The sequence below is a fragment of the Podarcis pityusensis genome, assembly GCF_964106645.2.
Source record: "Podarcis pityusensis genome assembly, chromosome: 8".
Taxonomy (NCBI): domain Eukaryota; kingdom Metazoa; phylum Chordata; class Lepidosauria; order Squamata; family Lacertidae; genus Podarcis; species Podarcis pityusensis.
In genome coordinates this window covers 12,129,752-12,149,078 of record NC_138033.1, presented here as the reverse complement: position 1 = coordinate 12,149,078, position 19,327 = coordinate 12,129,752, and the positions used below count along the sequence as shown (strand labels likewise).

Sequence of the window (19,327 nt, the reverse complement as noted above, 5' to 3'; positions counted from 1 at the left end):
TGGGGAAGGGCCTCAGCTGTTGCAGCCTCTCCTCCTTTACCTTTGCCATCTCTGTAAATTATAATAATAATAATTTAATAATAAATATATTATTTATACTCCGCCCATCTGGCTGGGTTTCCCCAGCCACTCTGGGTGGCTTCCAGCAGAATATTAAAATCCAATTCTAAGGCTTTCACCATTCATTCTTCTTTTCAGGTTATTCTCACAACTTTCCACCTCTGAGCATAAAGATCCTTTGCCACTGTACCTGCATACATGAATACAGCTGCATACATAAACAGAGTTTGGAATTTTGCTGACCAATATCCCCTGCCAGAAGGGTTCTGGACTCTTGGAAAAGTCAGTTTGATTCCCCCCCCCCATTATATATCATGCCCCAAGAGACCATAGCCTTCCTACAGGTCTACCACATGTCACAGAATGACCCCTTGCAATTCTTACATTTCCAACATTTTTGTGGTACATTCTTATATATTCGATCTAAGCTCTTTAGAGTTAAATAACATTGGTACATCATCTTATAATAATTAACTTATAATATGAAGAAGATGGTGAAGGAAGAGGACATGAGCCCAATGTCACTCTCCCCACCCCCTCCATTGTGATTACCAACATCTGGGAGTCCCATTCCTCTTAGAAGAAACAATGTGAAGAATCTAAGCTGACAGTAAATTATATAGCAACATCATATATTACACAAATATATACATCTGTGATGCTACCACTCTCCCTCTCTCATTGTCCAAATGCCAAATCCACATCATTCACACTGTCTTTGACTTTCATCAGAATCACAAGTGAAACAAAAGCAAAGGACATGGAGCTGTACTTGTGTATATCCAGTCCCAGTAAAAGATAGTCCCTAAAATCTGCAAGCTCCTCTGGACACAGACCTGCAATCCCCCCCACCTGCTCTTAACTCTGTTGTTGTTTAGTCGTGTCTGACTCTTCGTGACCCCCTGGACCAGAGCACCCCAGGCACTCCTGTCTTCCACTACCTCCTGCAGTTTGGTCAAACTCATGCTGGTAGCTTCGAGAACACTGTCCAACCATCTCGTCCTCTGTCGTCCCCTTCTCCTTCTGCCCTCAATCTTTCCCAGCATCAGAGCCTTTTCCAGGGAGCCTTCTCTTCTCATGAGGTGGCTAAAGTATTGGAGCCTCAGCTTCATGATCTGTCCTTCCAGTGAGCACTCGGGGCTGATTTCTTCAGAATGGATAGGTTTGATCTTTTTGCAGTCCATGGGACTCTCTTAACTGTAACCAACTTATTTATAAAGAGCAAGTGGACCAATTCTGTACCCCAAACATGTGCATTTAATGGGACAGAGGAAATCTAGATCATGAATCACTGTGCATTTTATTACTGTACAACAATGGAAACTGGACAGACACTCGTCTCCCCTTACCAAAAATAAATAAGTTTGTGATTCTGACTATCAGAGAAATCTGGCAGAATTGCCTGGACTTCTGGAAATCTAATCCAATTTCACTGCTGAGCTTTGAATTCTGGTGTCACCTGATGGGGTGCCACAGGTTAAAGGAGGGGCATGTCCTTGGAGCTCTTGGAAGGGGGAAGAGATTGATTTACCCCAAATGCAACTGCATTTAATGGGAGTGAGGGGATCCGGGTCAGTGTGCATTTTATTACTGTACCACAAGGGAAACTGTGGACAGACATTTGTCCCCCTTTCAAAAAAGTTCATGCTGTCAGAGAAACTGCCTTGGCTTCCAGAAATCTAATCCAATTTCAGTGCTGTAACCTGATGGGACTCGTTTCCCCACATCCAGGATGGTGAAATTGACGCTGGCACAGATTAGGAGGTACGTGTCCTTGGAGTTATTGGAAGCTGGAAGAGCTTTAATTGGTTTTCAACACTGTGCTTTAAATAAGTCTAGCATGATTAGACTTCTAAAAATTTGGGACACTGTCCTGAACCCATTGTTCCTGGGTACTGCCAAAGTGCATCTTGTAATCTGCTATAAATTCCTCCAACTAAGCCTCTTCATGCATCAGTTCCTTGCTCAGCCCAGTGCTGCTCTCAAACGCCTTCCTGGCTCTTCAGCTCTCTAGAATGATGAAGACACTCCTGATCTCCTGCCTCCTCTTGACCCTTCTGAATCCAGGTGAGCAGAACCACAACTGCTGTGCTGATCATCCTGTTTCCAGGAAGGAACTAAGTGGGGGGTCAGCCATTAAAGCAGGAGAAGAAAGGAACAAGGACTTGTGGTTCCTTTGAAAGGAGAGGAATAAAGCATATGGTCAAGCTACAAGGGATCCTCAATCATAGATAGTTTCTTCCCAATGTTTATATTTGTTTTTATTTAACCAAATCCATACTGAGAGGTGCAGTATCCCCAAGTCCATTGGAGGAGCAATGGGGGCAGTTGCCCACTCTTGGATAAACCAGAATCCTAGGTTTCATCTACAACAAAGAGTATGTTTCTTGAACTTTTTTCCGGTTTGCTTGCCTCATCGTCCATTCAAATTCTGCCCCTTCTTCCTGAAACTTTCTTCTCAATATTAAATCTTTATTTTACCAAATGCATACAGAGGTGTGGCATCCCCAAGTACATTGGGGGAGCAAAAGAGGCAGTAGTTCACTCTTCAATAAACCAGAGTCCTAGCTTAAATTTAAAGCAGTGGTGTCCAAACTTTTTTCAAAGAGGGCCAGATTTGATGAAGAGAAAAGCTGTGGGGGCCGACCAAAGGGCCGACCAAAGTTTTTAAGCATTTTTAGGACTTAAGTTGTTGAGGTTTTTTCAGGATTTTACCCCAGGAAAATAAACTGCCACAGGGGCCGGATTAAACCGACCAGTGGGCCCCTGAAATGGACTTTGGCCATGCCTGATTTAAAGCAAAGAGTAAGTTGCTTACATTTGTAGAAACTTATGATAGGATAGGAGACAATGTATAGGCACAATTCTTCTCCTATTTCGGAGCGGAATTATCCTGCCCCCCCCCATGAAATCTTTTAGTTTGCTGGTGTTACACACACCCCCAATCTCTCAGTGGAGTCAGGTTCCAGGGGTACCAGATGTGCTTACCAGAGTCTGTCATGTTTGCTGGTGCTGATGGGAGTTGTAGTACAACATCTTCGGGAGGGTCCTTCTCTACTGGTCCTCTCCCTCAGACTGCAGGAGTCATTTTCAACAATCATTCTCTGGTCTATATATCAATTGAGGATGGTAAACATGAATTTATCCAGTCCGCTTTTGAAGCTATCAAATTTGGTGGCCTTTGCTACCTCTCGTAAGATGGAGTTTGTAGCAGAAAGTGTTGTGTTCATGTACCTTGACGCAGACCTATTCTTCCTACACAGTTACTAAAGTTTTCTAAACCCATTTTCCCCCGTCTGCAGTGGTAACTCTGACATGTGAGTCTTGTTTCGGTCAAGGAAAAGATTGCAGAAATGCCACCACTGAGGAGTGTGACGATTCCCGGGACCAATCCTGCATGTCTTCCCTTGGAGTTGGCAAACTGTGTAAGTGAGAAGAACTTTCAACCTCTTTGATCACCAAAACGTAAACCCCCAGACTCACTTTCTAAGGCCATATCTTAGCCACAAGCCACGGAACAAGACTTTTCATAAAGAAGTGTTCTAGGTTCTGCATTGCCTGTAGGAGCAGGGAAGAAATTCAAGTCAGTTCATATTTAAAGGTGTGTTTACTCAATTGGCAGAACAAAACAAAACATCCTTCAGAATCTGCCCTTCTCCCATTTTTGCAATTCAGTTGTCCAGCCATGTAATCAATATACAAATGCACATAGTAGGGTAAAGTGTGCATATAAGAACCTACAACAAAATGAAGCAAAAGTCACCTAATTCATAAGAAGAGCTAAAAATAAAGATAGAAAAGATGGATATCAGTAACAGCAACAAAACAAGCCAAACAATACCCCAACCCAAGTGTTGGTTCAGCAGCCTCAGCTTTTGTAGTTGGAGTCAGTCTGTGTGGTTCCTATCTCCCAGGCCAAGTGAAAAATGACCTGCAAGGAAGAGAGCTAGTCCGCCAGGATTCACAGCCAATATGGTCAACAAACATCCCCCCACCCCCACGGGGGAAACCATGACTGCTTAAATCAGTATGACCCTGCAGATAGGGCCTAAGAGTAAAAATAACATTCAGACTAAATGTTGATGGGGGGGTGGGGGGGAGTTGGAAACTGATGTGAAAATGTGGAGAAATGAACTTCAAATAAGAAACCAAGAGAAACTGATACTGACATATTGCCCCTTCCTAATTGCCTGTGGCACATGCTCCCTTTATGAGCTCCACCATCAACTCTCATTGGTCCAGTTACAGGGTGGATTTGATTTAAATCACAATTTAAATCACTAGTCAGTAAAACTTGATTTAAAACATTTTTTTACATAAAGATTCATTCTTGCTGGTGTAATCTTAATATTTACAACTAGATGAAGGTTTTGTTTTTGGAATAATAAATTTTCAGAGTAGTTTTTAAAGTTATATCAGAAATTACTGATTTGGTTATACTATTAGGAAAACATTGACAGATAATTATAAAATTTTTGTGAGGTTTAATAAATTAACTGTTTATATTTGGACTTCTTTTCTGCTGTATTTTATTGGAAGGAGAAAAAATAATCATTTCATTAATAATAATTTAAATAATTTATTTGACTAAAACAATAACATTATAGCATATGTATCAATGTTTGTTAACTGATGTGATTAAACTTTTTTTTAGAAAAACCTTAGAGAGAGTTATAGCACACATGAAAAGCTTAAAACAAATCCTTATTTCCTGATGAAGATAGTCTTTGGACTATAATATAACTTAAATAGAAAACTATCTTGGGGGGGGGGATCCTCCAAAATCATTTAAAAAAAACACAATTTAAATAAAAAAATCTGATTTAAATAAAAAAAATCTAATTTAAGTTTAAAAATCTGATTATTTTGATTTTTTAAATTGATTTTTATCCACTCTGTCAGCCACAAAACTTATTTCATTGATGAATTCCTTCCCATGAAGCCTCCTGAACTGATCCCACTCAATAAGGGAAGGGTGGTAGAAACCTCGGGACAGCCAAAGGTTCTCCATTCCTGACTCACATTCAACAAATAGATAAAACTGGAGAAATCTCTTTCTGCTCCAAGCAGGGCCAGCTCAAGACAATTGGATACCTGAGTCAAACCATGAAATGTTCCCCACCCTGCAGACCGGGAAGACAGGGTGACTGAAGATTCGGCCCGGGCGATTTATTGATATATCACCCCAGGACTGGTATGAGGGGCAGACCGTGATGACAGATTCACTCAGCAGTAAATCGGTGGGGGAAACCCTGCCTATCCTTAGTCCCTCTGCCTCCAGCACCCAGCACGCTGAGGAAAAACAAAACAAGCTGTAGCCTGGAGCTGGAGGCAGAGGGACTCAGGAGGGGTGGCAGTTTCATCAACGATGTGAAATCATCATCGTGGTCTGTCCCATATACTTGCACTGGGAGAAAAAAGCTGCATGGACAAGGCTTATACATCTTGTTCCTCCCTCCCTCCCTCCTTAAACTGCTTGGGTTAAGAGCACACCGCTGCCCTCGCCTCAGCCAAGCAGTTTTGCGGAAACCCCAACCTGCCACTGGCTCACATGAGCAAGTATTGGGGCGGGGGCTCTGTTAAAGGGCTCCCCCTCCCTAGCTGCAAGAGCCCCAGCCCCGCTCCTGCTTGCACACAAGTAGAAGCGGAATCTCAGCTGCTAAGCAGGGGAACTGCAAGCCATGTCACCCTTTCCTGTTGAGGGGGCACGGCTGCCCACCTCTCAATGGAGAAGTTTGAAGGATTCACCTTGTGTGAATCAACAATGGAGTGCAGGCTCCGGGCGGAGACAACCTTGGCTGCCACCTGGCTGCCTTTTTCAGCACAGGAGGAAAGACGGAGCCCACTCTGCCAGTCAAAGGCAGCCAGGCAGTGCATGCAGCCCTGCAAGGCACAGGTAGGGTGGCTTTGCAGCCTGCGCTTTGCAAATGACCACCCCACAAGGAAAGAGGCAGTGTGCCTGCACGGGCACCAGCGAGGCGGAGGGAGCCTCAGAAAGGAGCTCCGAGGTGATATTTGCTAAAATGTATAGAACTTAAGATAAGGTATTTTTGAACTGTAAGGAGAAGGAAGGGAATTTCTTTCAAATGTGGTGGATGTGTCCTAAGATTAAAGTCTACTGGGATATGTTATATAAAATACAGTGGTGCCTCGCAAGACGAAATTAATCCGTTCCGCGAGTGTCTTCGTCTAGCGGTTTTTTCGTCTTGCGAAGCAACCCTATTAGCGGCTTAACGGATTAGCGCTATTAGCGGTTTAGCGGCTATTAAAGGCTTATCGGCTTAGCGGATTAGCTGCTAAAAGGCTATTAAAGCCTTAGCGTCTTAGATAAAGGGGGGGGGAGCGGAAAAAAAATCTCAAGACTCGCAAGACATTTTCGTCTTGCGAAGCAAGCCCATAGGGAAATTCATCCTGCAAAGCAACTCAAAAATGGAAAACCCTTTCGTCTAGCGGGTTTTCCGTCTTGCGAGGCATTCGTCTTGCGGGGCACCACTGTACTTTTAGTAAAAAAACCAGATGCTTTTTTATTAGCAATCATAGGTGAAGAAATTTCCCCAAAAAGACATAAATATATTTATGCATGCTACCATGGCAGAAAGGATACTTTTAGCCCAGAAATGGAAGCAGCAGGAACTTCCAACGTTGGAAGAATGCCAGACAAAGATGATTGAATACGCCAAGCTGGCGAGACTGACGGGGGGAATCCGAAACCAGCTCAACGAACTGTTTGAAAAGGACAGGTTATGATTTGATACCTGTTTATAAATATTAGAAGTACGTCTTTTAAGTATGGAGATAAGGTAAGTAGGGTGATTTAGAGATGTGAAGATAAAAGTGATTGCATATGGAAGTCAGGGAGGGGGACAGGAGGAAGTCAAAGCTCAATTTGAGCAAAGATATATGTGATGAGGAAATTTTATTTGGTTGTTATAATGGAAAAAAGAAATTTTAATAAACATTATATTAAAAAGAAAAAGGAAGGAGCTCCAAGGTCCCTGCCACGAACAACAGGGACATGGGGTGGCTCAAATGGGGGAGAGGAACTGACGAGGAGGTGACAGATCTTGCCTCCAAGGATCACACCACAGCTTCAAAGGCAGCAGCAGGCGATGCTTTTCTTGATGGTCAGATCTCCTGCGCCCGTGGATCAGCAAACATAAGGTGATCATCAACCCTTTCATCATAGGTGGGCCAGCCCTATCTCCAGGTCTAGTTATTTCCTTTTCCAATTCTTTTATAGCACTTTTGGGGTCAACAATGATTCTCAAGTCCTGCATCGATACAGAGTTGTGCGATGTAGGCTATGGCAGTGCCTCCATAACCTCATCACTGTACATCCAGAGCAAGGCCTCCTGCTGCAAAACAGATATGTGCAACAGCGGACCTCCCGAAAGTAAGTATCATCATCAGGAAAGATGATCTCACAAAACTCAAGTAATGACAGAGGTCAAAGAAAGACAAACAAGTTTTTGGCAGTATCCTGATGTCAGGGACTGGCTAGACAAGGAGGAATGGTGGCAGCCAGTCACTCCAGGAGGTGCCTGAGGGTGACACTAGGAAAGAACATTTCAAACCTGATTCAGACTGGTGGGACAGGGAGGAGCCACTGACAGAGGGAACCAGCGGGGAAGCATTGGAGCCATAGTATGGGGGTGGCGGGAACTAATAGAACAAAACCCAAAATATCAATAAGAAGATTACTTGAACAACATGCAGCATCTATTAGCAAAAATTACAAGGGAGCGTCACAGTTTTACCTTAGTCCTAGAAACACCCCTCCCATAATGCTACTCACAGTTCCTCTCCTGCAGCAGCTTCTGGTATTTACATCCTATGCTTTCCTCCAAAAAGCTTGAGCTCCCGCTCACCATTTTAGCCTCAAAACATCCTGTGAAATAGGTTAGGCTGAGAGATGGTTCCTGGTCCCAAGTCACTCAGCAAGTGTCATGGCTACAGTGGAATTTGAACCCTGGTCTCCTAGATTCTAGTCCAACTCTCTAACCACTTCACATCACTGGTTCATTGGTTTCCCAGAGTTCTAGCCCCCAAACCTAGAGTGACCCATTTTCTTTGATGCATTTGCATTTGTAGAGATATTTTAGTGGGACAGACTGGTAAGGCAGTATGATTCTTCTTCTTCTTTGGCGATCATTCGTAGCCAAGTAAGATTGTCTTTCATAAACACGGTTTTAACAATGAGCCCGTAAGTGACTGTGGAGGCCAATTCTGGAACCACATGTCCTTCCACAGTGGGGACATTGGTTTCTGGGCGGGAGTTGATCACGGTGTGGATATCCAAGCATGCCTTCCTCTTAGCACATTTCTCCCTTACATCCTGAGTTCGAGTGTCTTCAAAGCCCATGACACCTTTGGTAAAGGCTGTTCTCCAATTGAAGCGCTCGCAGGCCAGTGTTTCCCAGTTGTCGGTGTTTATACTTCATTTTTAAAGATTTGCCGTCAGAAAGTCTTTAAACCTCTTTTGTTGACCACCAGCATTACGCTTTCCATTTTTAAGTTCAGAATAGGGTAGTTACTTTGGATGACGATCATCAGGCATCTGCACAACATGACCAGTTCAGCGAAGATGATGTTGAAGAATCATTGCTTCAATACTGGTGATATTTGCTTCTTTCAGTACACTGATATTAGTTCGCCTGTCTTCCCAAGTGATGTGGAAAAATTTTCAGAGACACCGTTGATGAAATCTTTCGAGGAGTTGGAGATGGTGTTTATAAGTGGTGCATGTTTCACAAGCATACAGTAAGGCTGGTAGTACAATAGCTTTGTAAACAAGCATGTTGGTTTCCCTGTGAATGTCCCGGTCCTTAAACACTCTGCACTTCAATCAACAGAAAGCTGCACTCACAGAGCTCAGGGATGCTGGATTTCAACATAAGTACTAGCCCTTATGGAAAGATAACTGTCTAGGTAGGATAGAGAAATTCCTTCCTGTAGCACCTTAAAGACCAACTAAGTTAGTTCTTGGTATAAGCTTTCGTGTGTATCTGAAGAAGTGTGCTTGCACACGAAAGCTTATACCAAGAACTAACTTAGTTGGTCTTTAAGGTGCTACAGGAAGGAATTTCTCTATTTTGACTATGGCAGACCAACACGGCTACCCATCTGTGTCTAGGTAGGAAAAGTGATTGACATTTTCCAACGTTACACCATTGAGTTGGATTTGTGGAGCTGCATTTTGTACTTGTTGGTGCAGTACTTTGGGGTTTTGTTTTTTTTTGTCATTTTGCGCCTTGTTTTCCTCCCTTAAAGCCTACGTTAAGGTATAATATTGATAGCCATTGTGGAGCGTATTAGTCAGTGATCTGTCCTGCAGTCGTCAGCACTCGTCATAGCTCTGGTAAGGAGCAGATCACGGTGATCTTTACCACAGACAATAACATAGTCTAAGACAGCGGCAGGCAACCTAAGGACCAGGGGCCGGATGTGGCCCAGTCACCTTCTCAATCCGGCCCATGGATGGTCCAGGAATCAGCGTGTTTTTACATGAGTAGAATGTGTCCTTTTATTTTAAATGCATCTCTGGGTTATTTGTGTGGCCTGCCTGGTGTAATTGACATGAGCAGAATGTATGCCTTTATTTAAAATGCATCTCTGAGTTATTTGTGGGGCATAGGAATTCGGTCATATTTTTTTTCAAAATATAGTCTGGCCCACCAAATGGTCTGAGGGATGGTGGTCCAGCCCATGGCTGAAAAAGGTTGCTGACCCCTGGTCTAAGAGGTGCCAGTGGTTTGACTGAGGATGCCTCCAGGGATTTTTAAATTTATTTTTCTGTCAAAAGAGTGTGTTGGTAGTAACAAGGTTGTGCGCTGCACATATCGTCAAAGGTAAGATTCAGTTCTGGTTGCTGTTGCCAATTCCTTCTTTCCCAATAGTCCCAGGCCACCGGTTGAAATCTCGCCCAACTCCTGCATTAAAATCACCCAGGAGGATGAGTTTATCTTCCTTAGGCATCTCTGATAGAGCGGTATCCAGCTGAGAGTAAAAATTTCCTTTAATGTCTTCATCGGCGTCCAGTGTTGGTGCATAAGCACTTATAAGAGTAGCCTGTTGGTTTTTGGTGTGCTTTATTCGAAGGGTTGAGAGTCACTCATTAATGCCGGTAGGGATTTCTGACAGGAGCTTCACAAGATCATTTTTGATAGCGAAGCCTACTCCGTGTATCCGAAGTTCTTCTTCAGATAGACCTTTCCAGAAGAAAGTGTAGTCTCCTTTTTCTTCCTTCAGTTGTCCCTCGCCTGCTCTTTGAGGCTCTTGAAGCGCTGCAATAGTGATGTTCAAACATTGCAGCTCTCTTGCAATGATGCATTCAGAACGCGCGCTATCTGTGTTATCTGACAAAGTCTGTATATTCCATGTTCCAAAATTCAATTGTGTTTTACAACCGCTAGGTGGTGACCCCATTGTGTGCGGTCGTCCAGTCAGGGGGAAAGGGAGGCAGACTATGTTTAGGGCACCTTTTCTAGCCCCTCCCCCTTTCCAGGGTGAGCAGAGTGGATCCTAAAAAGGGCTGCTCAGTCATGGATACAGCCGCCGAGCTGCTCAACTGCCTCATTCCTTGGGTCAGAGTGGCTGAATATGTATCTACCGCCCATGTGCTGGTTCATGACTAGGGGCTTCCAGATTTCATGATCCTGCCCCCGTTACCATTTGCCGATCGCCAGGGGACTTTTGGGGTTTGAGTTTGGGATGGGTTTTTGGAAGACACCAGTACATGAATTTGTTTTATGTGTGTAGATCAGTGCATGCTGACCAAGGCACAATCTTTGCATCTGCATCAATATGCAGATGATACCCAGCTCTACCTCTCTTTCAAATCAGAACCAGTGAAGGCGGTGAAGGTCTTGTGTGAGTGCCTGGAGGTGGTTGGAGAATGGATGGCGGCTAATGGATTGAGGTTGAATCCTGACAAGACAGAAGTACTGTTCTTGGGGGACAGGGGGCAGGCAGGTATGGAGGACTCCTGGTCCTGAATGGAGTAACTGTGCCCCTGAAAGACCAGGTGTGCAGCCTGGGAGTCATTTTGGACTCACAGCTGTCCATGGATGCGCAGGTCAATTCTGTATCCAGGGCAGCTGTCTACCAACTCCACCTGGTACGCAGGCTGAGACCCTACCTGCCCGCGGACTGTCTCGCCAGAGTGGAGCATGCTCTAGTTATCTCCCGCTTGGACTACAGCATTGAACTACTGCAATGCGCTCTATGTGGGGCTACCTTTGAAGGTGATCCGGAAACTGCAATTAATCCAGAATGTGGCAGCTAGACTTGTTATGTAGTGTAGTTTCACCCTGGGCCAACAGGGGGATACTGTATATAGTTTTCACTCAGGTCTGTAGATAGTTTTCACTCAGGTCCGCGCCAGTTATTTTAGGCGGGAACTCTGGGCTGTTGTGGTTACAATGTTGACAGCCGGCTGCCTATAAATACAGGCCGGCTGAGCTGTTCGCAGTGAGTTCTATTCCAGCTTACCATAATAAAGAGCTACTTGAAGAAATCGCTGTGCCGGCTGCTATGTCAACCCACGACTTAACACTGGCGACGAGGATGGGATAGATGGACATCAGAGCACAGCCAGATGCGGCCAGCCTCTGAACTAAGCTGAATCACTGAGCTGAATCACAGAGCGAAATCACTGAGCGAAATCACTGGGCAGAACCAATTCAGAGCTGACTGTTCTGGCTAGAGCACTGTGTTCCATCCATCGCCCTTCACGCTGGCATCGGAATCATGGCTTCACTTGTGCCTCTACCGCCGTTTGCGCCAGCCTCTGAATCATGGGACTCCTACCTCGCTCGGTTCGACTGCTACCTCCAAGCCAACGAGCTGACAGCAGTATCAAAGGATCGGAAGCGGGGCCTATTCCTCAGCCTCTGTGGGCCTGAGGTGTTTGAGACGGCCCGAGCGTTGGTTGCGCCTGAAGCAGTCCAGGCAACACCATGGGACACGATCCAAGAGAAGCTCCGCAACCACTACGCACCAAAGCCGTCCAAGATTGCTGCCCGCCATGCGTTCTACCACCGGAACCAGGCAGAGGGGGAGTCAATCAACAACTACACCACCGCCCTGCGACAGGCTGCAATGCACTGTGAGTTCCGAGACTTTGACGATGCCCTGATGGATCGAATCGTCTGCGGGGTCCGGGACATCCATCTGCAACGGCGCCTCCTAGCCAAGCCAGACCTCACGCTACAGAAAGCCATTGAGGAGGCTGTGGCCTCAGAAGCTGCTGAACGCTCCGCCCAGGAGATCCGCAAGTCCAGCAGCCCGCGTCTTGCTAGGGAGCCAGTTCCGGTGCATCATGAAGAGGCCAGCAGTGAGGAGGCATCCTCCAGTGAAGACGATGACGTGCACCAGACAAAGCGGGAGCGCAGGAAGTTCCAACAGAAGTCCAAGGGCCAACCGGAATGTGCTGGCTGCGGAGGCAACCATTCCCGTGCCAAGTGTCGATTCAGAGACGCCATCTGTAGGAAGTGTTCCAGAAGGGGCCACATCGCTAAGGTCTGCCGATCGGCTCCGTCTGACACCCCCCCTTCATCGACTCGCAAGTCCAAGTCTTCACTCCAGTCTGCCAAGGAAAGTTGTTTCGCTCTCACCAACTGCCGCTGCCCGTCTGGAACCACGATTGGCCAAACCGACTCGCCTACGCGACGCAAGCTGAACGTCACGGTGCTCATTGAAGGAGCTCCATGTGACATGGAGATCGACACCGGGTCTGCCCTGTCCATCGTGTCATGGAGCACCATCAAAAGACTGGTACCCAGAGTGTCCAAAAGGCAACTCGACTCTCACCGCGTACACCTGAGAGACTACCAGGGAAACGACATTCCCGTGGTAGGCGTTGGCCGGTTCCGGATCGCCTTCAAGGATTTTTCGGGCCTGCTCCGGTTGGTGGTGGTCGAAGGTCAGCGGCCAAGCCTCCTAGGGCTAGACTGGTTTGATGCCCTCGGCCTGGAAGTCACCGGCATCAACTGCATCTCTAACGCAGAGACTGAGGGTCTGGTCAAAGACTTTGCCGAGGTTTTTGACGGCACCTTGGGCCAATATACAGGTACGCCCATCTCCTTTAGCCTTGATCCACAAGTCGCCCCCATCAAGCTAAAGCCACGCCGGGTTCCCTTTGCTCTCAAGGCTAAGGTGGACGAACAACTGGACAAACTGATCGCCCAAGGAGTTTTGGAGCCGGTTGACCACGCAAAGTGGGAAACCCCCATCGTCACGCCTGTCAAGCCAGATGGGTCGGTAAGAATGGTGCGCTCGACAAAAGAGGCACTGGCGCGCCTGGACCGGGGAGACTGGCATGAGCGGGTCGCCGAATACTTGTTCGTGCAACACATCACCCCTCATGCGGCCACAGGGAGGAGTCCTGCTGAACTGCTTATGGGCCGCCGCCTCAGGTCACCGTTCGACCGGCTACACCCAGACTTTGCCGTGGCTGAACCCCCAGGCTGTGCCAACGCACCACGGTCATTTGTCCCAGGAAACCAGGTCTTTGCCCGGAACTATGTGGGGGACATCCCTTGGGTGCCAGCCACAGTAGTGGGAGTCACTGGACCTCGCTCGTACCAGGTGGCACTCGAAGACGGACGCTTGTGGCGACGGCACATAGACCAGCTTAGGCGCAGGGTTGGGGACTTGGACACTACCGAGGTGCCCCCAACTGCGCTTGCGGCTCCAGAAGAGACACGTACAGATGGCGAGGCCCCACCTACACCTCCCTCGCAAACTGCCAGCGTGGAGCCGAACCAAGCCGTTTCAGAACAGACTCAGACCACTCCACTTGCGGAGGCTCCACCCACAGCAGCGGATCCAGGGGAGTTGGTTCCAACGCCACCTAGGGTCGCACCACAGCCTCAGCGAGAACTGTGTGGCCCTCCGGACTTGGCTACCAGTCCCCGGCGGTCTGGCAGAGTTTCCGAGCGCCCAACTTATTTAAAGGACTATGTTGTTGGACAGGTATCACTGTTGGTCTAAGTATGGGAAATGTAACCGATATGCTTTTGTGCCTAATTGAACCATTACGCGTAGTGCTGTATATAAGGAAACCATTACGATTGTAACTAACGCCTTATCTCGGTGGGGAGGGGTGTTATGTAGTGTAGTTTCACCCTGGGCCAACAGGGGGATACTGTATATAGTTTTCACTCAGGTCTGTAGATAGTTTTCACTCAGGTCCGCGCCAGTTATTTTAGGCGGGAACTCTGGGCTGTTGTGGTTACAATGTTGACAGCCGGCTGCCTATAAATACAGGCCGGCTGAGCTGTTCGCAGTGAGTTCTATTCCAGCTTACCATAATAAAGAGCTACTTGAAGAAATCGCTGTGCCGGCTGCTATGTCAACCCACGACTTAACAAGACTGGTGACTGGGAGTGGCCGCCGAGACCACATAACACCAGTCTTGAAAGACCTACATTGGTTCCCAGTATGTTTCCGAGCACAATTCAAAGTGTTGGTGTTGACCTTTAAAGCCCTAAACAGCCTCAGCCCAGTATACCTGAAGGAGTGTCTCCACCCCCATCGTTCTGCCCGGACGCTGAGGTCCAGCGCCGAGGGCCTTCTGGCGGATCCCTCATTGCGAGAAGCAAAGCTACAGGGAACCAGGCAGAGGGCCTTCTCGGTAGTGGCGCCCACCCTGTGGAACGCCCTCCCATCAGATATCAAAGGGATAAACAACTACGTGACATTCAGAAGACATCTTAAGGCAGCCCTGTTCAGGGAAGTTTTTAATGTGTGACATTTTAGTGTATTTTTGGTCTCTGTGGAAGTCGCCCAGAGTGGCTGGGGAAACCCAGCCAGATGGGTGGGGTACAAATAATAAATCATCATTATTATTATTATTCACAGTAGGGCTCTGTTCCGATGGCATGAGTAGTCACAATGAACCGGTAGATTCCTATCTGCTGCAGCCCTTATCTGCCTTCACAGCCGTTGTAACATACCGCTTGTTATCATCCACCTGTTGCCCTCTGCCATTGAGGACTTTTTGGATCATTCTTTGTCTAGCTCCTTCCCTTTGACCTTACCGCCTTGGGTAACCCTGTTAGGAGTACAGGATTCCTGATGGCTTTGCTCACACGGGTCATAGGAATGTGGAAGCCCACTCACCACAACAAGGTGATGATCCAGCAAGTGAGAAAGCAGTATGATACCTCTGGATTGGCCAGGCCTTCTACAAACATCTGCAACGTGGGCTTCTGCCTTCACCAACAGAACAGGACTTTCTAAGAGGATATCTGCATTATTTAATAACATAGCATAGTAAAAGAAAAACTGCACATAGAACAAAACCAAAAACCATGTATCAATAACAAGATTACTTGAACAACATGCAGCATTCATGAGCAAAAATTACAAGGGAGCTTCACAGTTTTACCTTAGTCCTAGAAACATTCCTTGTGTGATGTTACTCACAGTCCCTCTCCTGCAGCAGCTTCTGATATTTACATCCCTACTCTTTTGTCCAAAGAGCTTGAGGTGGCATTTCTGGCTCTCCTGCTCACCATTTTAGCCTCAAACACCCATGTGAAATAAGTCAGGCTAAGGGGCAGTGTCTGGCCCCAGGTCACTCAGCAAGTTTCGTGGCTCAAGTACAGATTGGAACTCTGGTCTCCTCCCACCCTTGTTCCTGATGTAGATGTTCACATTCCCTTGTTCCTGATGTAGATCTTCACTCACCCCTCCCTTCTTGTTGGGAGGAGGCACCATTTTGTGGTTTGCCTTAGTATTCTCAACACCCTGGTGTATGTTTTTATTGTAAACACTATAACAACACTAGGACAAAGAATTCTGGGAGTGGTAATTTCTTAAGGGTGCTGAGAGTTAATTGGGAAACACCGATTCCCCTCACAGAGCTATGGATTAGCAAACAAACCCCATACAATAGTTCTTATTGAACTATTAATCATTATTTTACCAAAACTAAGCACATGTTTTCCCAGAAGTGATTTTTTAAGTATAAAACTACTAAGAGTTTTCTTTCTCTTTCCCGCTCTCAGGAAGAGGGCCATTTTGTAGAATCTTATCGTTTGTGTGCATCTGTGGCTGCCATTTTGTCTCTCAGAATGCCCCCCAATGCTGCTCAGTTCTAAGCCCAATTGCTTTAAGTGGTATCCCTTTGCTTGAAATGTATGCTGTGAATGTGGCCCCAGTCAGAAATCTCTTGCATCATGCCTTAATGTAGCCCTGGATGAATGGAGCATGGCTGAAGCACTCCGCTTGGAGAAGTGCTAGAAGGTGGTAGGCATCCATCTTGGAAGGAGTACAATTCCCACCCCTCACATACAGCAAGTTGTGGTTTGCATCTGCAAAAGAAATACATTGACTAATTGCAATGTTGGTGTGGTGTGGTGATTGTTTTCCAGGGCCTGAGAGTGAGACAAGGGAGCCCAATGGGCTGAAGTGCCCGAGTTGCTTCTCCATCTCTTCAGACAAGTGTGAGGGCAATAAGACCGTCAGCTGCAGAAATGAGGAGGATCAATGCTTCTACGCTGGGGGTCACATGAAGTTCGGTGAGTCTTGTATAATGGAGTGCAGCTAGGGCCCCATCTTTAAGGAAGTATCATGCTACTTTGAGCAGTCATGACTTCCCCTAAAAGACGCTAGGATACTTTGTTTATTAAGGGTGCTGAAAGTTATTAGGAGACCCATGTTGCCCTCACAGAGTGTCTGGGATGGGCAGGAGCCCAAGGAGGAGGGATGTGTGCGCAGGGAGGTGGGAGGAGGAGGAGAATACAGGGAAGGGCTAGTAATTTCTGCAGTTCTTGCCTGGAACCCTGCGCCAGTTTATTCCATTTTATCCCCAGCAACACCTTAAAAGCCTATTCAGATAGGGAAATGCTCTATTCCCTTTTGCTGTTCATTCGATTGAGTTTTAAATGTTTTAATGGTTTTCACTGCCTTTATTGCTAATGTAAATATTTCTTGTAAACCCCTAGCAGTTTTTACTGCAATCAAGTGGTATATAGTTTTTGTTAAATAAAAATACATCTTAAAATTTGCACTTTAAATTGGAGTGGGCAGGATGGAGACCCACAGGCCCAGGAGCCAAAGGCATTCCTCTAGAACTCTCTCTCTTTCTCTGGCCCCTCAGATCCTACTTAGCCTCACCTGCTTTCCCTAGGCCACACCCCTCACAAGCCCCACTTCATACCCTACCTGTATGCTTTGGCCTGGCTGGATTGTTGCCCCTGAAGTCTTGGTTACCTGGATGGAGGACGGGGGGGGGGTTGAATGTATGTATAAAATAGCCTGCCATGTAAAGGTGAATTTTACATATGTTTCCATTGGCCAGTGGACCTCCCAGAAGGTCACCCAGACTGGAAAACAGCTCTTGGTCTGAAAAACGTTGCCCACCGTTCTGTTTGAGGAGGAGGGTTTTGGATTTCAAAAATATGTGTGTGCTTTTTTTTCCAACAGGGGGAAGCAGCCTGATTGGTGCTGTCCGAGGCTGTGCAACAGCTAGTATGTGTGACTACGGTCAGGAGATGCTGATGACTTATCTTAAATCATTGGGATATGAGATCACTCAATTGGAGTGTACTGACGCAATGGACGAGGATTCCAATGAGCTGTAGCTGAGGGAAGGCAAACCTCCACCGCCCAGAAGAACCCACCATTTATGGAAATTGACGGCCTAATGGTTGAAGCAGGGGTGGTCTCAGCCTGCGGACTCCCAGGCTTTCTTTCCAGAAGTCTAGAAGCTCCTCCTCAAAGACAGGCTGTATTTGACTTTCATGTGCAAATGAAGTCATTGAATCATGTCTAAAATAAATATATATGGCAAATAATGTGTGTTGTATCATTTATCCAAATGCAACATTTGTTGGGGGAAATAATAGTGCTTGGGGATGGGAGCTAGATTTCAGGTTTGAAATCCCTGGCCAAATTTCCATGTCTAATTTTATTGTGTCCACTTTGGGCTCCCTTGTTGTCAGGGGTAATGCATCCCGTTTCACCACAGCAGCCATGCTACATAACCCCCACCAAAGCATCCCTTCCCTAGGTTGTGTGGCAACAGCACAAAGTGGCATAGCAGCAGCAGGATCTGGCTAGATCTTATGAGATTTTGGCAAGAGCTTGCTGGAAAACGGTGCTGATGCCAGAGCCATTTCTCTGCTGCCTATGGGGCAGGTGGGACACCCACTTATTGTGAGAAAGACATAAACTGGACTGTGTACACAACCTTCAAAAAATAAAGAGAAGAAACATTTAGAACGGGCACAGAACCTCTCTGGATCCATTGGGACAAGTAGGCAGGGGAATGTTAGCAGAAGAGGAAGCAGATGGAGGAAGAGGCGTCGTAGCATGTAGTCTTACACAAAATGGAAACGCTAGTCTACACACAATATATGCAAACATTTTTGGAGGTCCCCCTTGTGACCCCAAGCAGAGGAACGATGTACCACCTACATACCCATCTCCTGGGTCCTGTGGAGAAGCATGCAGTGGCTGCATTGGCCCCCAGGCCAGAGGTTCCCCACCCCTGGTAGCAATTACTAAAGGGCTCCATAGTTTCCCATTTTTTTCTCTCCTTTGGCTTCCCTTACTCAGCCAAATGAGCAGCTTGGTGATTTTAGAAAGAAATTGTGAAACCATGCTTCTTCAGCAAGTACATTGTGAATCCACTCATCCTCAGCAGGTACACTGGGTGAGCACCACTTTGAGGCAATCAAGATTTGGACAAATGTTAGATTTCCCACAAGCTTCAACTGGCCAGAACTTACATCAGCCTGCTGAACCAGGCCTGTTACCATCAATTTTGGATGTGCAAAGACTTTATTAAATTCTTGGGTATAATGATTTAATCGGATATAGAACAAATTGTAAAATTAAATTTGAATCAAATTATAAATGAGATTTCTTTTGATATTGAAAGGTGGGGAACTCAAAATGAATGTTGTTCCAAAGTTTTTATACATTCTTAGAGGGTTACCAATACATAGTCCCAAATTTTACTTCCAAAAAATAAATCAACTATTTAGATCGTGCCTATGGGGTACAAAGCCACCAAAAATATCACTACATAAAATGCAACTTCCAAACAAGGAAGGTGGCTTTGGTCTCCCAAATCTGGAACTATATCACCAGGCCTACCTGCTGAGTAAGACTAACGATTGGAGAGCTAGCAGGAATCCCAATTGGGTTACTCTTGAATATAGTTTCTCTGAACCTCTTGTAGGGTGGATTAAACTCAGCTCCAGTTTTATGAAACATCCTATTATCCTGGAGACTATTAAAGCACCTATAAAAA

General features: G+C 46.2%; 1 protein-coding gene across 1 annotated transcript; it reads left to right on the top strand.

Annotated features, from left to right (window-relative positions):
- The first annotated feature begins 1,951 nt into the window (after positions 1-1,951).
- LOC308484433 (phospholipase A2 inhibitor NAI-like) lies at positions 1,952-17,852 on the top strand. The gene is made up of 5 exons (XM_081019395.1): positions 1,952-2,127; positions 3,363-3,485; positions 7,301-7,453; positions 16,440-16,586; positions 17,494-17,852. The coding sequence occupies exons 1-5, from the start codon at positions 2,076-2,078 to the stop codon at positions 17,649-17,651; spliced, it is 633 nt and encodes a 210-aa protein (XP_080875521.1). The 5' UTR covers positions 1,952-2,075; the 3' UTR covers positions 17,652-17,852.
- The last annotated feature ends 1,475 nt before the right edge of the window (positions 17,853-19,327 follow it).